This window comes from Diceros bicornis, chromosome 4 (genome assembly GCF_020826845.1).
Source record: "Diceros bicornis minor isolate mBicDic1 chromosome 4, mDicBic1.mat.cur, whole genome shotgun sequence".
NCBI classification, from domain to species: domain Eukaryota; kingdom Metazoa; phylum Chordata; class Mammalia; order Perissodactyla; family Rhinocerotidae; genus Diceros; species Diceros bicornis.
Window position 1 is genome coordinate 84,854,915 of NC_080743.1, and position 26,331 is coordinate 84,881,245.

Sequence of the window (26,331 nt, forward strand, 5' to 3'; positions counted from 1 at the left end):
AAGGCTCTCCACACCTCGCCTACATCCAGACCTCTTCTGGTCACATCTGCCTGCAGTCTTCCTGGACCTGTGGCATCATAGCCCCGCCCAGATGATGCACAATCCTGGGTGTTCGTGAGCTCTGATCTGACATCACAACATATTCATCCTTGAGAAAGTCTAGGAAACAAGGAACATCAGCATGGCAGGAACTTTCTGACTGGAAACTTGAAACGATTCTCTAATAAGCTTTCTAGTCTCTCCTTGTTCTGCAGCCCATGGAGTCAACGAGCCAACCTCTCCTCAGTTATCTCAAACGGACGACATTTAGGACATTCTGCCATTTTACTTCTGATTTTCTTCAAAGGGCAGAAAACAGGCCTAGTCTCTCTAAAACTATGACAATAATTTAGGCCTTTAGGTCAAAAATTTTCCAGAGTCTCTTTATCTATTAATTGGCAAATGAACAGAACTCCAGGGAAGAACTATTCCTTTACTGCATGAAAAGTTGTATAGCTGGCGACCGCAGAATGAGAACTAGCCAAAGAATCAGAAGTGGTGTGTTCTAGTCAAGACTCTGCCATTCACTACCTAGTGATCTTGGGAAAGTGATTTACCTTCTGTGTATGTCAGTTTCTTCTTCTGTTTAAAAATCAATGATTTCTGACATGGTTACTCACAGGGTGCTGAGGATTCCCTGAGACAATGGATGTAAGTCATTGCCCACATGGGAGATCCTAGCAGTAAAAGACCCCATCTGTCACTGCTGAGAAAAACAGCACCTTGCTTCCTAGAGTGTTCCATGCCATCTACCTACATCTGTCATGGGATTCTTCAACAACCCTGAGCAAGGGATTTGCTCAAGGCCATGCAGTTGCATAGTGAGACTAGAACCCAGGTCTCCTGACCTCAAGAGTAGGGTGTTCTGTTACATGCCCACTGTGGAAAGACCACCTCTGAAGGAGCCCCAGGCTCAGGGAGGGCAGAGGTACTTCTGCTCATTCTCTCTGCCCACATCTTACCCACTGCAGTCCTGTCCTGCCATGTCTGGGCTGTCACCCCATTGATCTCTCCAGGGCAGATGGCACCAGGGCATCTCACTTCTCACCAGAAAAGTTCTGTTGGTGTTAGGAGGCTTCTGAGAGATGATGTGCCTCTGATGGGGGCCTGACTTGATTACTTCTTTTCCTTTTTGGTGCCCGGTAATTTTCGTCTGAAGGAAGAGAGAAGAGCGGCCAGTTATCACAACGGCAATGAGGCAGCTAGCATTGTACTCTCTGCTGGTTTGTTGCTGTCACTCCCTTTAGGAATGGCAATGGCCAAAACCAAAAGCCTTTGCCTTCAGGATAGGGCCCCTCGCATTCTTACTCTCACCTCCTTCCCCAAGAGCTTGTAACCTCCCAAGCCACGCATTTCCTTTCCGCGCAAAGAGCTCCAAAGTCCTTGGCTTGTCTTCCAGGCACCAGCGCTGGCAAATGACACCTGGGCAGCTCCCAGCCCCTGTTGGACTTACAGTAGGTCTGAGAAGGTGGGATGGCTGGTGTGGACCCCACGCCCGCCATTTACAGGGCCTGCTGTCTTATACGCCTGACATTTAAGCAGCAGTGTGGCACTGCTCGGCTGTGGTTTCCACGACCCCCTGGGGATTCTCCTAGATCCCTAACAGCATCAGTCTCACGTCGACGCTTGTACAGAAGTGAGTTAGGCTGAGTATCCCGCCGAGAAGAGCAGCTCTTCTTTCCTTCCCATCTTATGCACCTGAGCCTGAAGGGCTGGAGTCTGAGAGAAGCTAGCAAGAAAAGATCATCTGAGACACTTCCCCCGGCAATAGTGTTCTACTGGAAGGTGGGTCAGGGGCTCTGACTTCCTAAAATTGCCTGTTTTGGTTGAAGGTGGGCAAGGATACCCACAGAGAAACCCTTCCCTAACTACTCCAACTACAGGCCTCTCCGGAAGCAGCAAGCTCATCTTCTTGGTTCTATACGCTGAGGAGTGTCAGGATGTGGAGCTAGGTCTCTGTTCTCCCCAGTCTCCCATTGTACACTTGGACAAAGCAGCTCTGAACTGCAGAAGAGAACTTTGGCTTGTGCCTACCCCGGGACAGGACACAGCTGCACGGCAGGGAGTGCATGTCTTGACGGGGTAACATTGGTAGATGAAGCTAAAGACAAATACAGAGAAAGAATGCATCAGAACTCATGGCACAGACACTCATGGGAGGACCTCCAGCCTGGGGAGGCCACCCCAGGACAGCTTCCAGGGATACTTCCAGGGAAGGAGTTAGGACAGTGAAGGTGGAGCAGCAATGCTCCAGGGACACTCAGGGACCTGGTTTGTACACTGCCATATTTTTTGTCCTAGAAGACATTTCATCGGTTGCAAAGGTCCTGATGCCAACCCCAGAGACCTAAGGAAGTAAAATTGGGAGATTAGGCCAGAAGAACCCTAGAATCACAAGACAATAGGGCTGCTTAGACCCTATGGATCAAGGACAATGTTTCATAGTGGCCTCCTCCATTAAACAACAAGGGAACATATGCAAACAGGCAGGCCAGGCAAGCTGGCATCTCATGCCTGCAAGAAGCAGAGATGCAGTACCCCTAATCTGCAAATAGAAGCTGACAATTGGGATAGAAAGGGAAGGCTTGTTGGGAGAGACCATGTGGAAATGAAGGCAGGTTTAGTGCTTGGGGAGTGGGCTTGACTCCTTGAGGCTGAAGATGGGGAAGAAAAAGGACATAACATGGCCCCAACGTGGGAGGCAGGGACTAGAGTGTTTATCACAGGGATGAGAAGACCACTAGCAGGAGCCTCCAGGGAGCAGAAGATCCTGTTCCAACCAGCAGGTGCTCTCAGTGGGAGGGGAAAGGAACAACTGGGATGTGATGATTGTCTCTTAATAAAGATCATACACCATGCCTGGAAACAGGCAGAGGAGCCAGTAGGGATATAGAAAAGCTTTAGGCACCCCCTTTAAGGGGCTATAAAAGAATCGAGAAGATACAATTATTCAAATGAGAGCTGTGTACAATGCCCTGGAAGGACAGTCAGGAGACCCGCTTCTTGTCCCATCTCTGCTACTTGCAAGCTGTGTGATCCTGAGCAAGTCACTTCACATTTTGGGGGTCTCAGCCTCCCTGTGGTCAATAAGGAGTTTGGCCAAGCTGGCCTTTGAGTCACCCTCATTGAGTCGTGGACTTTTGATATCAGTGGTGTTCCAACTCCAACTTACAGTTTTGGGCTGAACTTGCTATTGCTTCCCGCTGTTGAGGCAGCAACCACTCAAAACCTCTGAGCAAGGTGAATCTTAGGACAGGGTGGTCTCCGGGGGAAGAAAGAAGGGGGAGCATTAAAACTCCTTACAACAACACTCGACAAAATAAGTCTTTCTATGTAAGCAAGAAAGCTCCAGTTTCACATTCCTTGGATTACAGGATGTTAATGATAGACTTTACCTAAACCCAAACCTCTGTATCTGAGATCAGGGGTCTGAGGCTGAGAGAGGGGAAGCAAGATGCTCCGGGTCCCTCAGCTCATACACAATGACTCTCCAGGCCTGGAATCCGGCTGGCCTGACCTCTCAATTCAGGGCATCCTGCTGCCCTCTTCCAACTTCTGACACCAGAAAAGATTTGGGGATTTACTTCCTTGGAGCTCAGCAATAGGAAGTGAGCCAAAGGCTGGAACGCTTTAGCTAACACAAGGTGCATTTTCTAGCTCCTCTGAGTGAGCATCGTTCCCCCACCACCACCAGCCACCTCCCACTCCTTTGCTCCTTTTCCTCTTACTAGTCTCCTCCTCTTCCCTACCCCTAGCCACCTCCTAAATAAGCCCTTGCACCCACAGGGACATTTTGCCCCACGTCCAAAAGATTGCCGATTGCTGCCTGCTGATGTGACATTCCACAAGGCATAGATAAGGATAATGAACAATGTTCACTGACCATCGGGGTGGCTGCAGCCAGGGAGGTCGGTGATTAGTTTCCTACTGAGGCCAGGACCCTCTCAGAGGGGCAGGAGCTAGGCTCTACAGCCAGCCAGAGTTGCTTCCCCAACCATTCAGGCAAGCCAGAGATGGATTTAGGTCTTAAAGGCCCTCATTTGCACTCCAAGAAGTGGGTGGGATGCTTGTTTTGAGGGCTGGAGTTGGGGCAGGGGTAAGTTCCTGGGAAAATGGGCATGAGAATTGAGCAGATTTGAGCTGAAACAACGGAATGCTCTGCACCGTCATGGTACCGTGAGCTGTTGTTTTTAAGACTTCTGTCCTATCTCCATATTTTGTTCTGATGCTAGTCCTGTTCCCAAATTCACAGACCTGTTCTCTTTGGTTCCCAGAACTTTCCACTGCAGAGATATCCAGCATTGCCCTCACCAAGCACTGCCCTGTGCACCCTCCTCCCTCTCTTTAAAATTCCTTTTTGCTCAGATACTGATCTCAGCACTCGTGTAGGGAAAGGGACTGAGTTTAACTGCTCTGTGCTAAGAAAACATATATCTATATACTTATCTATAAAGATACCAATAATAAGTAATATATAAATAATATATATTAATAATGTATAATTGATAATGTTAATAATATATAAACTTTTCATAATCACACCATCCAGAGATAATTCTATTAACACTTTATTTCTAAGTTCTTTCCCATGCTTTCATAAAAATTATGTATATGCATGAAGATATACATGTATTTAACACATTAAAATCATACTCTACATCTGCTTTTTTATTTTCTCGCTTAACACTATAAAATAGATGCTTTTCAAATGGTAGGGTTGAATGGAGATAGTTGGTAACGCAGGTCACCAGCTCCGTTTACCCACCGTGGAGACTATGACCCACACACCCAGAGTCTGGGGAGCAGTGCATGGGTGGGGTACCCTTTTGCTTGCACTGGTAGCCACAGACAAATATACTTGAATGCTTCTCTGAAGGCCAAGTTAAGGAGCTGCCCACCCCTCCAGCACACACCCTGTGTGAAGTCTTCAGTTGGTCCTTCTGGCCCTCACTCCCCCTTCATGAGTCTTGTGTGCTAGAGAATAGGGCTGTGGGTCATGGTGGAGCTTACCTCCACTCAAAGGAGGGTACTTGTATTCAGGTTTAGGAGGAGTTTTTGTGTCCTTCCCGCTGTACTGGAAGTAAAAGCGGGTTGCCTTCCAGGAACAAAACCTGTGAGAAGAATGGCTTCTGGTCACAGAGAGAAGACCACCAGCCAAGGGGCTGGAACACTGAGCTAAGGGGAACCAGGTTGGGACTAGCCTCACAGAGAGTGGGGTGTCCAACAGAGAAGAGGAGAGCACTTGGCCTCAGAGTGCTGCCTGTCAGAGACCCTTCTTCTGAGGCCTCCTCTTTGTCCAGGCTTGGCTCCAGTGAGGGCCTGGCATGGGCAGTACACTGGGACTTCCTTCTGGGACCACCAGTGAATGGAGTCTGTAAAGCATCTGCTGTACCCAAGCCTGGGTTGGGGTTAACCCCTGGGGTGCTCACTTCATCATCAGACTACGAGATGGTGCAGCCAGAGCATCTGACTGGCCTCCTTTCAGTTCCAGATCCCTGATTTCCATCCTGTCCCTCACTGACAGCTGTGACCCCCTCATCTCATTCCTGATAGCCCCTTGCCTGGAGCAGACCCCGGCTCCTCACATGAACTCAGACTCACACTCACTGCAACCTGACAACTGCTCCTTAGAAGCTCTTGTAACACTCCCCGTCTCTTCCTCCCTGGCCCCCAACCCCTCGCTGTCCCTCAGCCTGCCCTTGGATTGCACCCCTTGGGGGTCGGTCTTGGCTAAGACTGGATTTATTTTTTTCCTGCCTTGGCTCTGGTGGTCTTGACTGCTGCCCTCCTTCCCCCTCCCCGAGGGGCACTCTATTCCATCACAGTTGGTTTCTCCCATTCCACCAGCTGAACTGGGTCTCCCTCCCATCACGGACCTCCCAACAGGCCACAGATGCATTCTTTGTCGTGCTTAAGAGACCAAGAGACCTGGTTTCTAATCCCGGTTTTACCACTTACCAAGTGATCCTAGGCACGTCCCTTAACCACTCTGAACCTCAGTTTCCTCATCTATAATATAGGGACCATAATACTTTGCCCCACCCACCTCATGGTGTAGTTGAGAGGTTCCTCTGAGATAATATACATGGACATAGTGCACAACATAAAACTCTTTACAAGCGTATAGGAAAGCAAGTAAAGAGCCAGCTGCACGAGGATTAGGGGTTCAAAGCCTGCCTGAGGCATCCCTGCACTTTCTAAAGAGGTGTGAAAGAGAACGGAGCCTTGACTCAAACCAGGAGCAGCACATATTTCCCAGAGGTTCCTGATCTTTCAGGAAGTTTCAGGATGAATTTCTATTTAGTCCTGGTTAGGAGAACTAGAATTCAGTCTAGAATTAAGTGCTAGATACCAATTGGTGTTCAAAAGGCTAAACTGGTTACCTTGAACTTAGATTTTTGTATTTCTTTCAATCTTGTATTAAATAATTATTGCAGAGATTTTAAAATAAAGGTTGGTGATTGGTAAGCAACTTTTACACTTCTATTTTAATAAAGTAACATTTTTTTTTTTGTGGGAGAGGGGAGCTCCAAAGAGCTGGAATCACATAATAATCTAAACATCCCAATTAGCCTGGCTTGGGAGCATTTCAGCCAGTTGTCCCGTGGTCACCATCACGGAGGGCACTGCCATTCACTATGTGGAAGGTATGCATTGGAGCCGCCGTGGACCACAGGAGTAAGTAACCATCTGGGAGAATCGAGGCTAGCCTCTCAGCCCAAACCTGGGCAGGGAGATTTGGAACCAGTGCACTACGGCTTGCATTTGTCATGCAGATATTGTTTGCTTTATTTTTGTTTTCTGGTCCTCACAGCTTCCTCACCACATCTTACCTTTGAGTTAGTTGCCACGTTTGCCACTTTAACCTTGGGAGACATAAAAATCTGAATTTCTAGCTCCTCTTGAAAACTGAAACATCTAGCAACTGTGCCCTTAGTGGTAATTATGGGATTTGGGCGCAACAGAGCAAAACTTTTCTGGCTTACTGCTTCCATGAGGCTCCTTAAGCACAAGCATAGTTGTGTTAGCCTTGACAGAATTTCTCCTCAAGTAGCTGTGGTCCACCCTCACCCTTAGGTGAGGAACTTACATCTAAGAAAACCTAACACCCTTCTTCCAAGCAAGCAGACGGGAGAGGTGGGAGCAGGCATTCTGATCCCCGGTCTTACTTGGCCTTCCACCCTCTGATCCAGTGTTCAGTGTGAGAATGTGAGGGATGGAGCATAGTGAGTAGAATAAGAATACACTATCTCAGTTCCCATGAAACCTGAAACTGTGAAACAGAGGGCTAGAGGAAGACAGAAAACTCTCCTGAAATTCAAACGTGTTTTCTTGACCTCATGGTCCTCGGGTCAGGGGAGACAGTTACCTTTTCCAGAAGTACATAATGACGGGGAAGATAGACAAGACAGCCCCGTGGAAGATGTTCCGATCTGGGTAGCCGTCTGAAATTGCAGCAAGGATGGCATCCCTCTGGGAGTCGGAGATGTTCACCTATCCACAGAGTGGGAGCCTGTCACTGGCAGAGGCTCCAGGGAAGGCAGAAAACCTCTCTTGGCCCCCAGGACCTTCAAGACCACCCCCTTCCTCAGAAGACAGAAGCTTTTCAAGGGGCTGCTAGATAAAGGACATCTGGTTGACCCAGGACTTAGGAAGTACCTGACAACTAGCTTTCAGGGTTCTTGTGGGGGAAACGCTTCTTGGCAAAAGGCCAGAGAGGAGTGGGAGTCCCTCTTACCCTCAGCCTTGGAGGGATCTCAGAATGCAAGTAGAGCTTTAGGATGATGTTAATTTTGGACCTCATTAGGATCAAGTCATTCTCGTTGTATGCCCGTTTGACCTGCAGCATGTGAGCTGAACTCACCATATTGTTAAACCTAAAAAGAGGCAGTGAGTAGGAAATCAGCAAGGAGAAGAGGAAAGCAATGACTAAATAGGGCAGCTGGCCAGACTTATTTCTGGCCTAAAAGACACAAGGCCAATCCTGAGCCAGGTTGTGACTTCATTCATTCAATCATAATTCACCCATCATCAAATACTAATTGGGGACCTACTACATGTCAGATAATATGCTAAGTGCTTCTTCAAGTGTATTTCTTCATCACAAACTCCCTTATTTATTCCATCCTCCCCTCTTTACCCACCCTGGCCCCTGTGCCAGTTTCATCTCTGACTACTTCAAGGGCTAAGGGCTATCTTCTCTTTCTTTTCTCTCCTGTGCTGACCCTCTCACAATTACCACTACTCTTTGAAGCAACATATTCCTTTTCTTAAAAAATTTTTTTATTGTAGTAAAATATACATAACATAAAATTTATGTTTTAAGTAGTTCAGTGGCATTAAGTACATCCACATTGTTATATAATCATCACCACCATCCATCTCCAGATCTTTTTTCATCTTCCCAAACTAAAACTCCATACCCATTAAACACTAACTCCCATTCTTCCCATCTCCCAGCCCCTGGCAACGACCATTCTACTTTGTTACCCAGCAACATATTCTTTTACTAACCATCAAATATCTGTCAGTTACACCTTATCTTGATTTAAGCCCACAGTTTACTTCTCTCAGGCCTTTTTTGTGTGTGTGTGAGGAAGATTGGCCCTGAGCTAACATCCTTTGCCAATTTTCCTCTTTTTGCTTGAGGAATATGGTCCCTGAACTAAGATCTGTGCCAATCTTCCTTTACTTTGTAGATGGGATGCCGCTACAGCATGGCTTGATTAGTGGTGCGTAGGTCCACGCCCTGGATCCGAACCTTTGAACCCTGGGCCACTGAAGCAGCGCACGAACTTAACCACTATGGCACCTCAGGCCATTTTTAATCTTAACCATTTTACATTTTCCTAATAGTAGAATACCAAGGTTTTTCCCATTATGAGCCTATTTTGCAGATCCATTCATTTATTCAATCAGTGGACATTTATTAAGGGTTTACTCTGCCACGCACTGTTCCAGGAGCAGGTATTCAGCAGTGAACACCGTAAACAAAGTCCTGGTTTCCAGGAGCTCACAATCGATGAGGGGAAGGAGACTGGTAAGTAAACAGATGAATAATTAAATATCTAGTAGAGTGCCATGAAGACAGTGAAAGGGGATGATGTGATAGGGAAGGGGGTGGGCACTGAGACTGAGACAAAGAGAAAGAGAAAGACAGTCACTTGAAGACTTCAGGGAAAGGGCTTCTTCCCACAGAGGGAGCAGCAAGTGCAGAGGCAGCAGCTCAGCGGGCGCAGGCGGAGCAGAGTGGAGAGCCTCAGAGCTGGGGCAAGGGGCCAGTGGCGAGTGGCACACGGTAAGCTTCGAGAAGCAGGTAGGTCCTGTTTGTGTAGAGCCCTTTAGGCAATGGGAGGAGGTTTGGACTTTATTCTAGTGGTAATGAGAAGCCGCCAGAACATTTTAGGCAGGAGAGTGATATAATCTGGTTTACACTATTAAAAGGCTACTCTGGGGCTGCCCCATGGCTTAGCGGTTAAGTGCACGCGCTCCGCTACTGGCGGCCCTGGGTTCGGATCCCGGGCGCGCACCGACGCACCGCTTCTCCGGCCATGCTGAGGCCGTGTCCCACATACGGCAACTAGAAGGATGTGCAACTATGACATACAACTATCTACTGGGGCTTTGGGGAGAAAAAGGGAAAATCAAAAAAAAAGGAGGAGGATTGGCAATAGATGTTAGCTCAGGGCCAGTCTTCCTCAGCAAAAAAAAAAAAAAAGGCTACTCTGGCTGCTGTGCAGAGAACAGTTCACAGAGGGCAAGTGAGAAAGCAGAGAGGATGGTGACGGAGGTGGAGCAGTATCAGGGAAGTCTGTTCACTCTGGCATTTCCTTCTGCTCCCCACTCTCCTCCCCCTTGCACACTTTCTCTCTCTCTCTAATCCCTACTCATCTTCAAAATTCACCTTCAGTGACCTGTCTCCCAAGAAATCATACCTGAGGACTCAGTTGTCTAAATGCATATCCTGGGCCTAACCCGACAATAGCACCTATCATCCCACTTCCTAACTTTTTTGTGTGTCTTTTCTGCCATCCCCATTCGTCTGCGGGATCTTGGAGAACAGAGAGCGTGTCTTAGTTGTTTTTTGTATCTCCAGTGTCAAATTCAGTGCCAAGAAAGGGTAAACAATCAATAAGTGTTTGTGGAACTGGGCTAAATCTCTCACTGGGATTAGTGCAGTGGAAGGTCTTTTAACCAAACACCCCTAACGGATGTGCCGTTACCAGGTGCTCTGCACTTTCGGAAACACACTGACCGATGCCTGTGGCCTGCTGACTGTACACACCGGTGGCTCCTTCTCTGGTACACTCTCACTTTTCTCAAACTAGTTGAGGCAGATATGTATTGAGTTATTCACATTTCTTCCCAAATATTTTTGCCTGTTGTACTTGTTACTATAATTCATAATTTATGAAAATTGACAAAATATGAACATGAAAAGAAAAAGTATTTGTTGTTTGTGTGAAGACAAATCTGAATGTTTTGGAATGTTCCAATAAAGGCAAGTTGCTTTTAAAAAAATTGCTACTGAGTTAGGTGTGGTAAGGCAACTTAAAACATTGAAAAAACAAGTTTAAAAATCCAGAAGGATTAAATTGCTTTGCAGTAAACTTTAAATTCTCGTTCTGCTTTAAAAAGAGAAAAATTAGAATTAGTAGATAACATTTTGGGTATAGCCTATACAAGAAAAATATGTGCACTTCCAATTAGTGGAATGGCTTTTGCTTTACATCAAAACTTTGACAGGTGAGTGAATGCACGTTAATATTCTTTAACTTGAAAATATCTGTTTAACATCATACACATACACACAATTTTTATTATTATAATTTTTTGCTTTAACTAAAGAACTATTGGTCCAATGGTGCTACATAAGAGGACTCCTATCACATTAAAAATAATAGGAAAAAACTGCTCCACTGCCTGGGTAAAAGTAGGTGCATTTCAATATTGGGAACTCCAGAATACTGAAGCGTTTTTAGGACCCAAAGGAAAGAATGGTGGAAATTGATAAAGTGACAGCATTCAGTGACATTTTCAGATGGGGACTCTTCCCTGGCAGGGCGGAAATCACTGTGTCACTTATAGGCCACTCCAGTCTGCTGGTAGGTACTAAGCATGGAAAGCCATGGGGGGAAGGAGAGATGGAAAACTTACTTCTCTATTTCAGAAAAGAAATATAAATCATTGATTGCAAAGTTGACAATGATAATCCTGTGGCCAAGTATACGGCGCTTCGAAAGGGTTATATCTTCATTCTCGAGGTCTGCACCCCGGACATTTGGGGAATATGAGGTTGGGCGTCCTGATGTGTTTGGTGATGGGGAGAGATCTGAAAGAGAAAGAGGAAGAAATTAACATCTAGTCTGATCAGGTCACTCTTAAGCCTGAAGCCTTTGACCAGGGCATAACTAAAACGAAGAAAGGAAACTGTGGACCCACCTTTGGGCCTACTGAAATAGTGATTCCCTACCATTAGGCTCAACCTTTTACTTAGACTTGAAGGACTGCTGACAAAGCCATCTGCTCAGGTGGTATGACAACATACACGTCAAAAAAAAAAAAAAAATCAACTGAGTATTGAAAGGTGTTTTCCTGGTGCTTGTCTAATAGAAATACAATCACAATATGAGGAATCAGCACTCATTTAGTGCAATGTTTTTACAGGGCCAAAATTTAACTATTTTTAACCATTTGCCTATTACTTCTATTTTAAGGAATTTGTTTCATAGAAACATACAATTGAAAATACGTGTTCTGTGGCGTTGTTTGTTTAAGTGCGAGTTGGAACATGTCAAAAGTCATCAGAGAGATGATATTTGTCACTATCAATCCCTCCAGTCTCATTTCAGGTACTTTCCCCATCTCATTAATCTTTAAGTCCAACTAGCCTGGTTTCAGTTCCTGAATTGCATCATTCTCTTTCTTATTTTAAGATAAGTAAAATAAATCTTATTGCTCATTCCTGAAAACTCAACTTTATGTCATTTTCTGGGGGGAGTCTTCCCTTGACTAATTAGGGTCTCCACGCAATTATCATTGGGATCACTCATCACCATTATATAGTAATTGCAATAATACAAGATAACCCTTTTATAGCCCTTACTATTGCCAAGAATAGTTCTAAGATGTATTAACTCACTGGATCCTCACAACAACCCTATGGGGTAGGCACCATTATTACTTCCATTCTACAGATGAGGAAAAGGCACAAGTCACCTTTCACAAGGTCTTCAGTTAGAAGGTGGCAGATTCAAATCCAGGCAATCTGGCTCCAACATATGTGGCTCCTATTTTTTGTCTTTCCCTCAAAACTGTAGGTGCCATAAGGGCAGATCTTACGCTGCCTGTTCAGTACTGTATCCCCAGCACCTGACAAAGCACCTGCCACGTAGAGGATTCTCAAAAAGTGTGTTCAATGAATGAAGGAACAAATGAATACAGTAGTTGAATGAATCTACACTACGGACAAACAACATGACATAGTTCTGTAGAATGTGAGATCTCACAGTGCTTTAGACTAGTCATTCTCACCCTTTCTGGCTCCCTGAGCAGGAGCCACTGGGCATATGTCCTCTCTAGGCAGGCCTGGGCTTGGCTTTGCACCCAGGACCCGGGGTTCTTGCTAGACCCCAGGCTAACACAGGCATGACACAAGGCAATAAGCTTGCAGCTTCTTAGCCGGGCTAACCCTTGTGGCTGAAACATCAACAGGGCAGGGGAGTAAATAGAGATGTGACTTACTTTCCTTGCTATTGTGTACTTCCAGGTGAAGATATTCTTCAAATTCTTGGCGCTTAATGGGATTAGACATAAATCTGCGGTACCTGCAAAAGCTCTTGATAAAGCTGATCACTTTCAGCAAGACTCTTTTCTGGGGAAAGAGATTGGGGTATGACATATTCATTAGTACAGCTTCTGTTCACTGAGAGTCTTCTATGTGCCAGAAACTTGACATTCATTACATTTAATCCTCACAACACCACCTTTATAAGGAATAATTTTTAGCTCCAATTTAAAGGTGAGGAAACTCAAGTCAGAGAACTTGTGTAACATTTTCCAGATTAAGTGGCTGGTGGACAGAAGATTCCAGCTTCAGCCAGGTGTGGCTGAGGCCATTGGCAATGCTCCTTCTACAGCTGTCTTTCAACAGTGAAGATTTGAGGTGCTGCAACTGGGAGAGGGAGTGTGAGAGCTAAAAACAGGAAGCAATGGAGGACAGATAAGTGTGACCCCCAAGAAAGGAATAATGGCTCAGGCAGATTTTGCAATGTTGAAGAAATAAGGAAATGAGTAAAAGCATTCCTAAGCATTAAAAACAGCAAAATATAATTATATGCACACACTTGCACACCACACACACCCACATACACACCAGGCATTTTTTAAGTTTCTTCATCCATTTCTTAATAGATACCCAGTGACCATTCTCTAGTTCATTTACCCCTTGAGAAATTGATATTTAGAGCCAGAAAGAATCTTGTTGATCAACTAGTTCAGTTGTCTCATTCTACAGAGAGGAAACTCAATGTAATCTTGGCTTTAGAGAGCCACCAGTGAAGTAAAAATCCACTGGATTTAGGATCAGACATTTTGAGCCTAGAGCCTAGTTTTGCCCTAATTGTGTAATTTGGGTCAACTTACCTCACCTGTGTCTCAATGGCTCCATATGTAAGATAGAAACAACAGCCTTCAAGGTAGTGGTGAGGGTTAGTGATTATATATGTACACCCTAATGCAGTGTTGGCACAAAGTAGGCTTAAGTACATTAAGTTGGTTTCTTTTTATCTTCTCTTATCTAAGAGCAACTGGAAGACCTGAAATTAAACAAAGTGTCCTGGTTCTGGGTGCAGTATTCTTGTTAATATCCTTCACGGTCATTCAGGGTACCCTGACGTGGAGTTGATTCACGTATGGAAGAAATAAAAAGGAGAAAGGACAGAGCAGCACATTTTCATACCTGGAGTATAAGATCAATGGGCATAGGCATTATTTTCAGAGATATCTTAGCCTGATCTTTGGAGTCAGAGCTGGGCTCAAATTCTTCTGATACTAACCAACTCTGCAACACATTGAGCAAGTTATAATTTAAAAGGAGCATGTATTTTTTTTTTCTCAAACCATATGAAGAGACTTTCCTGAATAACATTCCTGTCTCCTCTTTCTTCCCTTTTTCTCTCCTCCCATGGGAGAAAGAATGAGTTGGATATTTGATGAGTTTGGAAGAAGGACATGGGCATGCTCTGTTCTCAGCCCTTTGCATTCAGTCTGGGAGATACTTGTCTGCATGACACCTGTGTTCAGGCCTTCCCTTTGTTATACAGTAAAGGGCTCACCTGGGTAAGTGGAGGCCCAAGTTGTTCTGTGATGCCAGTGACTGGGCGAGTAAGTAAGTTTAATTTGGGTGCAGAGAGGATTATCAAACCATTTGGCTTCATGGTCAATCCGTGTCCTCCAAGCTAGCTTTCAGCAGTAAAAAATTGACATTTTGATCTCCATGCATCTGACTCCTGTGCCAATCACTCAATTGGTTCTAATCACAGATAGTGAAGAAAGGGATTTCTTTTTAAATTTCCACTCTAACAATTTCTCTGAGCCTCAGATTTCTCCTTTGTAAAATGGGGATTTAAAAACCTACCCCAAAGAGTAGTTGGTTTTGGTGATTAAATAAGCTAACAGTGAAACTCTTTTGTATGGCCAACAGTGCCTAGGCAGTGGTTTTCTTGTCTCTAATGTCTTGTCTTGATTGTCTTCCTCACTGACCTGGGATGCCTGTAAGTAAGTTGCTGCTGTCTTTGAGGGCTTCTTAGGCAAAACTGCAACTTGAGTTGCCTCCTCCTGAAGACAAGGTGGGAACAGCTCTTGGTAATCTTTAAACCTGCCAGAAGGAGACCAAGAATATCAAAGTCAAAAGCCTGCCACATAAAAGGTAACATCAAGGCAAACCTATCTCAGCTTTTGGAGGAAGTTGAAGTGTAAATTGGGGAATTGTGAGATACTCAGAAATACTCTTCTTACAATTTCAAGCCTTTCCTAATGTCAGCCTATACTTCCTAATCAATACCGTATTGTTCCTTGTTAAGGCAAATGAACAGAAGTGTGTGTGTGTGTGTGTGTGTGTGTGTGTGTGTGTGTGTGTCTGTGTGTGTGTGCAGGTAGGTAGATAGGTAGGTAAGAGGTTCAAGATAAGTTTGGCTTTTCTTTTGTAGAGAGGCTCTGACAGTAAACTATGAGAATAGATTATGAGACTCCTTGACTAATGTGGCTTTCAGAAGCCAATGAGCAGCTCCAGAAAGGATCATTGCCTTCACCGAGCAATACTCACCACTTTTCTTCCAGAGATTTCATGACATAGCTTTGGAGCATTAACAATGTGGTTGTGCTGACATTACGCATGTTAGAGATTTCTTTGATGACAGGGGCATTGCACTGCAGCTTTTCTTCTAAAAAATGCGAGAGAGAAAAAAACCATCATCTTCTTGTCTATCATTTCTGAGGTAGCTGGTGTTTTTTTCATCTTAGAGTCTTACCGCCCCTTATTCTCAATTTGGTTAGACTGGGTTCTCCACGATTTGTTTGAAAAATCTCAAAAGCACATTTAAAATGTTATGTGCAAGTGTACTTATAGAGCAAATACTTTCCTGATTTAGTTCCATGCAAATTTCAAAGATAAGTGCTTACAGGGAAAAAATGTATAAAGGACTCATTTCTGCAGCTAGTTTGAAGTTTTCAGTTTAGGAAGAAGGCAGAAGAGTAAAGAATTAAATTGCTGGGGCTGATGGGGATTCCAAGATTACAAATAAGTATCCTAAGGGCAGTATGATTCTCTAGGTGTTCAGAGACTACTGTGTTCATTAATAAGACAGGAAAACTTATAAAAGACAGGATCTGCATACTCTTCTTTCTCTCCTAGCTCACTCAAAATGATGTACAGAACTTGGTATCCTGAGACTCAACAAATAAATATTTCTTCCAAGTAAAGATTTGCCAATTTTACTTCTTTTTCTACTTTCAAAATTTATAACCTTATCTTGGTTTACCAAAAGCAAAAAACAAACACACACCAAAAAACCCCTATCTGTTCATCTGTGCCAAAATAGGGGGCTTTATCTTCACTGCTTTGGTATAGATTTGTTTACCTCCAGGATGGAATCACGCTCACCCCCTCTGGTTTTCCTCTAGAATGATAGGTCAATACTTTACTTGCAACTTCTGCTTGTGGCCAAGATGAATTTATAAGGGTCAGATTTACCCTCCCGCCTTAGGCAAGAAAGCAAGACATAATTTATGAAACAAAGATTTTCAGGGAGACAGTTTTCCTTCCCAGTACAACTCTCTTTACAACCCATGGGTGAGGGACACTCAAACTTTGCATTCGGCTAACTCGCTTTTGTATCTAACTCCAGTCTAGTTGATTGGGGGGGGGGGTCAATCGACTTAAGCTTGAGTTCAAGTTCCACCAATTGGACAAGTTTGTTAACTTCTCTGTGTTTCACCTTCCTCGTTAGTAAAATGGAACTATTTATTGCTACCTTATAGAGATTAAATAAAATCCTATTTTCAGGGTGGAATAATGTTAAACGAGAGGATATATTTCACATATAAGTGCAAGTGTCTTGCACTTGGCTTCTTTTACAACTATTATATTTTGGATTCATTATTGTTGTTCTCTGCTTTCACTGTCTCAACACTACCCCATATGGCTGCTGCTCTGTTCTGCTCTCTCAGGGGGCTCACATAAGACAAGCCCTTTCCCCAACTATTCATCTAAGATACTAAAGGGAGAAGGAAATAGTATCAGGAGAAGGGGATGCATACCAGGAGAGACTTTGCTGTGGAAGAAAGTCTTAATTATATTTTCAGCGAGAGATTTATAAATCTTTTCATTTGTCTCAATACTGATCTGCTGTATAGCTACCAGGAATTGCAACGGGCTTTCGGCCTTCCTTTCTTTGAGGAACTCCCTGAAGAACTCCAAGTGGTGTGTATTTAGGAGGACTTCTGTCAAGTTTCTGGAAAACAAGAAACATTGGTGGCGAGAAGGGGATGGCGACCCTGGATTCTGCTCCCATTAGGGAATGGGGAAGGGCATCTCCCAGGCTGTGGGGCCTTTAGCCATGTGTGAAGAGCAGGGTGAGTGTATTGGTTACTCTCCTTGTTTCCTTGGAGATGGACTTAAACTTTTATGTATCCATCCTGAGCTTGATCCAATCATTTGACAGCCCCAATGGAAGAGGAGAGGAGGTATTTTAAAGGGGATAATTTTTTTTCAAGGAGACTCTCTTTTTACATTATGGATTCAAAACAACCCCTAATTGGCAGTCATTTCAGTGAGGCGGAGCATAAGTGATCAGCAGTTATTGGTCAATATTTCTAAATTTCCTTTGGTGATTTCTTCTTTCACTATTCCTTAAGTACAGGCGCCTCTGTTTCATCCTCAATCCTCTTTACTTTTGCCTTATAATTTTTTTCCCTGAGTAATCTCTGCTTCCCTGTGGTTTCAATTTTCATTGATATGAGGAAGTGGTTTCAATTCTCATTGATACAGTGAAACTATATCTCTAGTTCCCATGAGCTCCGCTTCAAAATGTCAGCTGCCCTTTTAACCTCATCTTTATGTCATAGTTATTATTTACACTTCTCCAGACACCTCTTCAAGTTGTCCAACTTTTTCTTCCTCCTTAATATATCTATTTAATTAAGTATGATGTTAGCTATAGGGTTTTTTTCCAATTATTTTATTGAGGTCATAATCGTTTATAACATTGTGTAATTTCAGGTGGACATTATTATTTATCAGTTTCTGTATGGACTGCATTGTGCTCACCACCAATAGTCTAATTTTTATCCACCACCATACATATGTGCCTCTTTACCCCTTTCACTCACCCTGTAACCCCCTTCCCCTCTGGTAACCACTAATCTGTTCTCTTTATCCATGTGTTTGTTTGTCTTCCACATATAAGTGAAATCACTCAGTGTTTATCTTTCTCTGTCTGGCTTATTTTGCTTAACATCATACTCTCAAGGTCCATCCCTGTTGTTGCAAATGGGAAGCTATGCATCTTTTATAGATGCCATTTATCAGGATGAGATGCTTCCCTTCTATTCTGATTTTATTGAGAATTTTTATCATAAATGGGTGCTGGATTTTGTGAAATGCTTTTAATGCACCAATTGAGATAATCAGGTGAAGTTTTCTCCCTTATTTTATTAATATGGCATATTGTATTAATTGATTTTGGGATGTTAAATCAACTTTTCATTCCTGGGATAAATCTCACTTGGTCATGCTGTATAATCCTTTTTATATGTTGCTGGATTTGGTTTGTTAATATTTTTTTTGAATATTTTTATATCTAGATTTGAGAGAGATATTGGTCTGTAGTTTTCTTTTCTTATGATATCTTTGGCTTTGGGATCAGGATAATACTGGCTGGCCTCATAGAATAAGTTAGCAAGTGTTCCTTTTTCCTCTATTTCATCAAAGAATTCATGAACTATTGGTGTTATTTATCCTTTAAATATTTCATAGATTTCTCCAGGGAAGCCATCTGTGTCTACACTTTTTCTCTGTGAGAAGATTTTAAATTACTAATTCAATTTCTCCTCTTGTTATAGATTTATCCACATTTTCTACTTCTTGAGTCAGTTTCAGAAATTTGGATATTTCTAGAAATTTATCTATTTCATCTAAGTTGTCTAATTTTTTCCTTGCATTTCCATATAATTTTATTAATTTCTTAGTTGAGTCGGTGGTTATGCCCTCTACTTTGATCCAGATTTTGGTGATCTATGTCATCTCACTTTTTCCCCTTGGTCAGTATAGCTAATGGTTATCCATTTTGTTGCTCTTTACAAAAAGCCTACTTGTGCCTGGATTTTCTCTATTTTTTTCTTTTTATTTTATTGATTTCTACTTTAATATTTATTATTTACTTCTTTCTACTTCCCTTGAGTTTAGTTTGAATATATCATCCCACCACCTTTGGTCCCCATTGTTTTTGATGTAAAGTAAACTTTAATCTTGTTGTAGTACCCTTGAATATGATGTCACTTTTCTCATGCAGCATTTAAGATTTTCCCTTTGTTTTTCAACAGTTTGACTACGATGTGTCTAGGCGTGGATCTCTTTGAGTTTAGCCTACTTGGAGTTCATTAACCTTCTTGGATGTCTTTTTTTTTTTTTTTTTTTGCTGAGGAAGATTCGCCCTGAGCTAACGTCTGTCGCCAATGTTCCTCTTTTTGCTAGAGAAATATTCGCCCTGAGCTAACATCTATACCAGTCTTCCTCTATTTTGTGTGTGGGTCACTGCCTCAGCATGGTTGCCAACGAGTGGTGTAGGTCCACTCCCAGGAACTGAACCTGGGCCGCAGAAGAGAAGAGCACCGAACTTAACCACTAGGCCACAGGGCTGGCCCTGACAAAGATATTGTATGTCTTGATTAAGGATTTTAACAAAATTTGAGAAGTATTTAACAATTATATATTCAAAAATTTTTTCTCTGGGCCGGCTCCGTGGCTTGGTGGTTAAGTGCGCGCGCTCCTCTTGTGGCGGCCCGGGTTCGGATCCCGAGCATGCACCAATGCACCACTTCTCTGGCCATGCTGAGGCTGCATCCCACATACAGCAACTAGAAGGATGTGCAACTATGACATACAACTATCTACTGGGGCTTTGGGGAAAAAAAGGAGGAGGATTGGCAATAGATGTTAGCTCAGAGCCAGTCTTCCTCAGCAAAAAGAGGAGGATTAGCACTGATGTTAGCTCAGGGCTGATCTTCCTCAAACACACACACAAAAATTTTTTTTCTGTCCCTTTGTCTCTCTTTTTTCTCCTTCTGGGACTCCCATTATTTGTATGTTGGTGTGCTTGATAGAATCTTTCAGGTCTTTGAGGTTCTGTTTATGTTTCTTTATTGTAGTCAAGTCGAGAAAGTGGAAAACATACCTAAAAAATAAAGAGCAGTAAAAAATAGTACATGGTAAGTTCTTGGTGTTATATTTTAGGGATTTAGTGTCAGATGAGAGGGAAGTCATAGCAGACATACATCTGGAGAACTTTTTGTGAGGTGGCACTTGTGCTGAAGTAAGTGGAAAGAAAGGTGAGTGAGTACTCCCTTTCTTTCCACAGAAAGAAAGAGCCACAGAGTCTTTGCCCATCAGTGGGACCTTACCAGAGGCTGACTCTAGGATTGATTATAAGGGGGAGAGAAATGAAGTAAGGAACCAGTTAGGAGGCTACTGCAGTAGTACATAATCCAGAAAAACACAAATAGGCAAGGATACACATACAAAGATGTTTATCGTGATACTATTTATAGCAATGAAAAATTAAAGATAGTGTAAATGTCCATAAAAATATATAGTTAAATAAATCATGCTACATCCATACTATGGAAGGAGGTAGACGTATACACACTGACATGAAAGGATGTCCATAATAGTTTGTTAAGTTACAAAAGTTATTGTATAATATATATTGGAAGGTACCAATTTTATAATATAAATAATGATTTAAAATACAAAGTGTGTCTGTGCATGTATGGATGATATGTGGAAAAAAGTCTGGAAAACTTCACACAGAAAGATAAATTTAGGACTAGACATGTTGAGATTAAAGAGAGCTTGTGCCTGGGGATATTACTATAGCCAGATCCTATGTCTTACCTGGGTCTCACTGAAGGCTTCCTTACACCAATTCTTCTAGGGAAGGACATTTTCCTGTGTAAGGATGAAAGCATCCTTGGTTCTCTGTCAATTTCCACTGTAAAATCTAATGCAAAATCACAAAGTTGGGGAATATCGTGTTATAAAGAACATTGCGGAGAATAAGAAGGGACAAAGTAGCAAGGACATTTATCATACGTTGAGTGCCTGTGGAAAAACCACAGAGTCCCACAACTGCTGCCATCTGAGGCCATCAGTGCTGAGAAGTGACAATTCACTTCAGAAGCGATGATTTTTCACCCCTGACATTAATATCAGTCCAGGCTGTATTATCTAAGTCTGTTGGCCATTAGGCTGTAGGGGAGCGTAATTTGCTACCCCAAAAAGCGTCTCTTTGGCTTGACTATTTTTAATAACAAAAGACTCAGGAACGAACTTTGACCTTCCCCCTAACTACCTAAAAGAACTTAAGATAGAAGGCCTGTTCCAGGAAGGACCTATGACCACAGATAACTATAGTATCATATGAACTAGGTGTGGTAGACAGGGAGGAACATAGCAAGGCCCATTTGATCAAAGTTCTCTCCATGTCTCATTGTCTCTGCAAAGCATGGCAACATTTGTTTACCAAACATTTGCTTTTCCTTCTCCATATGGATTACCTTCCTCCCCTTTGCAGTCCCAAACCACTATTCCCAACATCCTCTTTTGTCTTTAGCTGAAGATGATATTTAAGGTGGTGGCTTTGGCAATTTTGGCAAGTTACTCAGTTTTCCTGGGTGTCTCCCATGTATACAGGTTATTAAACTTTGTTTCATTTTCTCCTGTTATTCTGTCTCATGTCAATTTATTCTTAGACCAGCCAGAAGAATCTAGAAGGGTAAAGGAAAATTTCTTCTTTCCTTACAAGGCCTAGAGCCCACCTTCCTCAGAAGACTGCTGAGACTGAGTCCATCAGACTTCTTCTCATTTCAACGCCAAATGTCATCCCTCCCCCAAACAACCATTTTTACTAGACCATACTCCACACGACATTCAGTCTTTCTTGACACCTCTGCTATCACATCCTAAACCCTTCCACTTGCCCTCTGCAGCTCATGCTTTGTAATCAGCAAACTCTGAGATTCTTGATCTCTTCAGTAAGAGTTCCCTCTACCATCTTGCTTTAACTGAAACCATTCTCTTTCCTCAGGACACTGCTTCCACTGCAAGCTTCTTAAGCAGTATTCTATCACACTATACACAATTTAGAGTGGGTGTCTGGCTCCCTATTGCAATTTAGAAACAATTATTTCAAAAAATGTATTAAAACATTACTATTAAAGAATAACAGATTCCAAGGATCTCAGTATTAGAAGAGCCATTTGAAGTTAATATTGTAGAAGAAAACATAGATTATCAACTCATTAAGGGTAGGGATGGTGTATTACTCATCTCACCCCCAGAAATTAGAACATGGCCTAGTAATATAGTCAATGCTTAAAAATGTTTATTAAATGGGATGTACTCCCACAGGAATTTTTTGCATGGTTGGTAACACTTTCAGTGACAGCGTATGAAAAGGATTGAAAATAATAGAAATATATACTGGATCTAAATAAGTGCAATTGAATACGTGAAAAAATAAAATCCAAATTATAGAAGACTAGATATCAAAAACCTCCAAAGTTGGGGCCAGCGCGGTGGCGCAAGCAGTTATGTGCGCACGCTCTGCTGCGGCAGCCCGGGGTTCGCTGGTTCGGATCCCGGGCATGCACCGACGCATCGCTTGGCAAGCTGTGCTGTGGCGGTGTCCCATATAAAGTGGAGGAAGATGGGCATGGATGTTAGCCCAGGGCCAGTCTTCCTCAGCAAAAAAAAAGGAGGATTGGCAGATGTTAGCACAGGGCTGATGTTCCTCACAAAAAAAAACCTCCAAAGAAACCCAAAAAAAGCTCCCAATAAAAAAACACCTAGCAATTTTGGATAAAAAACTCCACGTTTTAAAACTCATAAGCAAGCTTGTAAGAAATTAAGACAAAACAAAATAAAAACATAGACATTAGAAACAAAGAGAATGTTAAAAACCAGAAAGGTAAGCTGACACCAATACTTTAACTGCCCTAGAGGCATTTGCAGTGTTGAAGCCATAATAGGACAGAAGACAAAGCCATAGGCCTCGAAGACTAAGTCCTCCCATTTTGTTTTATTTTTTCAAGATAGTTTTGGCTATTTTGGTGTTCCTTGCAATTCTATGAGAGTTTTTGGACCAGCTTTTCCATTTCTTCAAAAAAAATCATTGGGATTTTGATAGGGATTACACTGAACCTACAGATCACTTTGAGTAGTATTGCCATATTAAGTCTTCTAAACCAAGGGCACAGTATGTAGTTGAATTTATTTAGGTCTTCTTTAATTTCTTTCAGCAACTTCTATAGTTCTCAGTTTACAAGTCTTACATCTCCTTGGTTCAATTTATTTTTAAGTATTTTATTCTTTTTGATGTTATTATAAATGGAATTGTTTTCATTTCATTTCACATTGTTCATTGCTAGTGTATAGAAATACAACTGATTATTGCATGTTGAACTTGCATCCTGCAGCTTTGCTGAATTCACTTATTAGCTCTAATAAGTTTTTTGTGTGTGGATTCTTTAGGATTTTCTATGGATAAGATCATGTCATCTGTGAATAGAAATAGCTTTACTCCTTCCTTTCCGATTTGGATGCCATTTCTTTTTTTTTTCTTGCGTACATGCTCTGGCTATTTTTCCCAGTACAGTGTTGAATAGAAGTGGTGAAAGAAGGCATCCTTTCTTGTTCCTGATCTTAGGGAGAAAGCTTTCAGTCCTTCACCATTGGGTTTAATGTTACCTGTGGATTTGCCCTTTATTATATTGAGAAAGTTCTCTTCTAGTTTTAGTTTGTTAGATGGTTTCATTATGAAAGAGTTTTGGATTTTGTCAAGTGTTTTCTTGCATCAATTGAGATGATTTTTCCTTCATTCTAATAATGTGGTGTATTACATTGATTGATTTATTATGTTGAACCACCCTCGCATTCCTGGGATAAATCTCACTTGGTTATGGTATATAATCTTCTTAATAGTCTGCTGGCTTTGATTTGCTAGTATTTTGTTGAGGATTTTTGCATGTATGTCCTTAGGGAATATTGGTCTATAGTTTTCTTTTATTGTGATATCTTTGGTTGGATATCAGGATAATGCTGGCCTCATAGAATGAGTTAAAATGCCTTCTCCTCTTCTATTTTTTGAAAAAGTTAGAGAAGCGTTGGTGGTAATTCTTTAAATATTATGTAGAATTCACCAGTGAAGCCATGGGATCTTGGGTTTTCTTTGTTGGCAGATTTGTGATTGCTGGTTCAATCTCTTGTTATAGTCTTTTCAAATTTTTTATTTCTTCTTGAGTCAGTTTTGATAGTTTTTACATTTCTTGAATTTTGTCCATTTATCTAGGTTATTTATTTTATTGGCATACAATTGCTTATAATGTTCTCTTATAATCCTTTTTATTTCTGTAAGGTTGGTAGTAATGTCTCCACTTTCATTTCTGATTTTAGCAATTTTAAGTCTTCTCTCTTTTTTTCTTGGTCAGTCTAACTAAATGTTTGTCAACTTTGTTTATCTTTTCAAAGAAAAAACTGTTGGTTTTGTTGATTTTCTCTTCTCTATTTTGTTTATCTCTACTATAATCTTTATTATTCCCTTTCTTCTGCTAACTTTTGGTTTAGCTTGCTCTTCTTTATCTAGTTCCTAATGGTATAAGGTTAGGTTATTGATTTGGTACCTTTTTTTTTTTATCATTTGCATTTATGACTATAAATTTCTCTTTGAGCAATGCTTTTGCTACATTCCATAGGTTTTGGTATGTGATGTTTTAGTTTTCATTTGGCTCAAAGTTATTGTACTTTTCAACTCTAGAATTTCTATTTGGTTTCTTTTTATCATTTCTCTCTTTTTATTGATACTCTCTATTTGGTGAGATACCACTCTCCTGACTTCCTTTAGTTCTTTGCCCATGGTTTCCTTTAGCTCTGTGAGCATATTTAAGATAGTTGTTTTAAAGTCCTTGCCTAGTAAGTAGAATGCCTGGGCTACTCATGGACAGTTTCTATTGATTTCTTTCCTTCCTGCAAATGGGCAATACTTGTTTTTTTTTTTGCATGCTTCATAGTGTTTTTTGTTGAAGACTGGACATTTTGAACATTATAATGTGGCAACTCTGAAAATCCAATTCTCCTCTCTCCCTGGGGTTTGCTGTTGCTGCTTTTGTGGGTGTTGTCATTTGCTTGTTTGGTGACTTTTCTCAACTAATTTTGCAAAGTCTGTATTCTTTGTCATGTGTGGCCGTGGAAGTCTACGTTCTGTTAGTTTTGGCCAAGTAGTGTTTTGACATTCTCCTTAGATGTCAAAAAAAAAGAAAGAAAAGAAAAAGTTACTCCACTAGTCTTTGCAAATTGGCTCTGTATTGGGGTACTCTTTCAATGCTCAGCTGGGCCATTTACAACTCTTTCTCAGCCTTCACTTCCTGCTTCCTTGGACCCTGAAGTTCAGCCAGAAGTGAAAGTTCTGGGTCTTCTCATGCCTTTTCTTAGCGTACATCCAATTCTGGGCATGTGCATGGCTTTGTTGATTTCCTAGTATATGTGGGAGCTTTAAAAGTTCTTATTACCCTATGTATCTACTTTTACAACCTCATCTTTCTCCAGCTTTTTGGTCTGTCTAATGTTGTCCCAACTGTAGGCCCTAGGCCCAGGCTGCTGTGGCTGATACCTGTGCCTTTAAATGTTTTTGACAAATGTCACTTGGGAAGCCTCCCAGCCCTAAAAACACTCCAAGTGGGGTAAAACAAAGGCTAATCCTTGTGCCAGTCCTTCAGGGACCCAAGAGACAACTTCAGGTTGAAACAGAGAACCACAATTCTTTGAAAATAAGATCCATATTGCTTTCTTTGGCACTAGCAACCTGCATCAAGAATGTGGGCTGCTGTCATCACGCCACCACTAGTGGGCGGTGGGGATTAGGGGATGGTAGGTGGACAATTTAAAATGCCATAGCTCATTCTTACCACAATGCAGCCTCTTCTTTCTTCAACAACCCTTCCCCTGGTTGTTGTAAGTTCTTGACCAGCTTCCAAAGTTCTGTAAAACTCTGAATTTGACCATTTTGCCACATCCTTAGTTGTTTTGTGGAGGGATGCAGACCTGGAGATCCGCACTTGCCATTTTCTGTGATGTCATTCCCTATTGTACCTTTCAATCCATGAATTTGGTATATTACTCTATTTATTTGTCTTCTTTAATTTCTTTCAATAATGTTTTATAGTTTTCCATGTAACATTATTGTATATCTTCCATTATATTTGTTTCTAGGTCTTTGAGGTTTCCTGATAGACTTGTAAATGGCATAATTTATTTATGTTTTTGGTGAGGGAGATTGGCCCTGAGCTAACATCTGTTGCCAATCTTCCTCTTTTTGCTTGACGAAGATTGTCACTGAGCTAACATCTGTGCCAATCTTCCTCTATTTTGTACGTGGGAGGCCACCACAGCATGGCTTGGTGAACAGCGTGTAGGTCTGTGCCTGGGATCTGAACCCATGAACCCTGGGCTGCCGGAGCAAA

The 26,331-nt window shown here is 42.1% G+C and overlaps 1 protein-coding gene across 2 annotated transcripts in view; it reads right to left on the bottom strand.

Moving 5' to 3' along the window:
- Window positions 1-1,155: 1,155 nt before the first annotated feature.
- Window positions 1,156-26,331, bottom strand: part of RGSL1 (regulator of G protein signaling like 1) — a 57,431-nt gene continuing 32,255 nt past the window's right edge. For both annotated transcript variants that reach the window (XM_058538076.1, XM_058538075.1), the window contains 13 exons: window positions 20,711-20,816; window positions 16,858-17,051; window positions 15,365-15,482; window positions 14,803-14,917; window positions 12,784-12,913; window positions 11,197-11,371; window positions 7,778-7,916; window positions 7,409-7,533; window positions 5,050-5,150; window positions 3,799-3,801; window positions 3,212-3,301; window positions 2,074-2,140; window positions 1,156-1,192 (listed from right to left, as the gene is read on the bottom strand). In XM_058538076.1, the coding sequence (XP_058394059.1) occupies window positions 1,156-1,192; window positions 2,074-2,140; window positions 3,212-3,301; window positions 3,799-3,801; window positions 5,050-5,150; window positions 7,409-7,533; window positions 7,778-7,916; window positions 11,197-11,371; window positions 12,784-12,913; window positions 14,803-14,917; window positions 15,365-15,482; window positions 16,858-17,051; window positions 20,711-20,816 (1,400 nt within the window). The remainder of the gene's footprint in view (window positions 1,193-2,073; window positions 2,141-3,211; window positions 3,302-3,798; window positions 3,802-5,049; window positions 5,151-7,408; window positions 7,534-7,777; window positions 7,917-11,196; window positions 11,372-12,783; window positions 12,914-14,802; window positions 14,918-15,364; window positions 15,483-16,857; window positions 17,052-20,710; window positions 20,817-26,331) is intronic.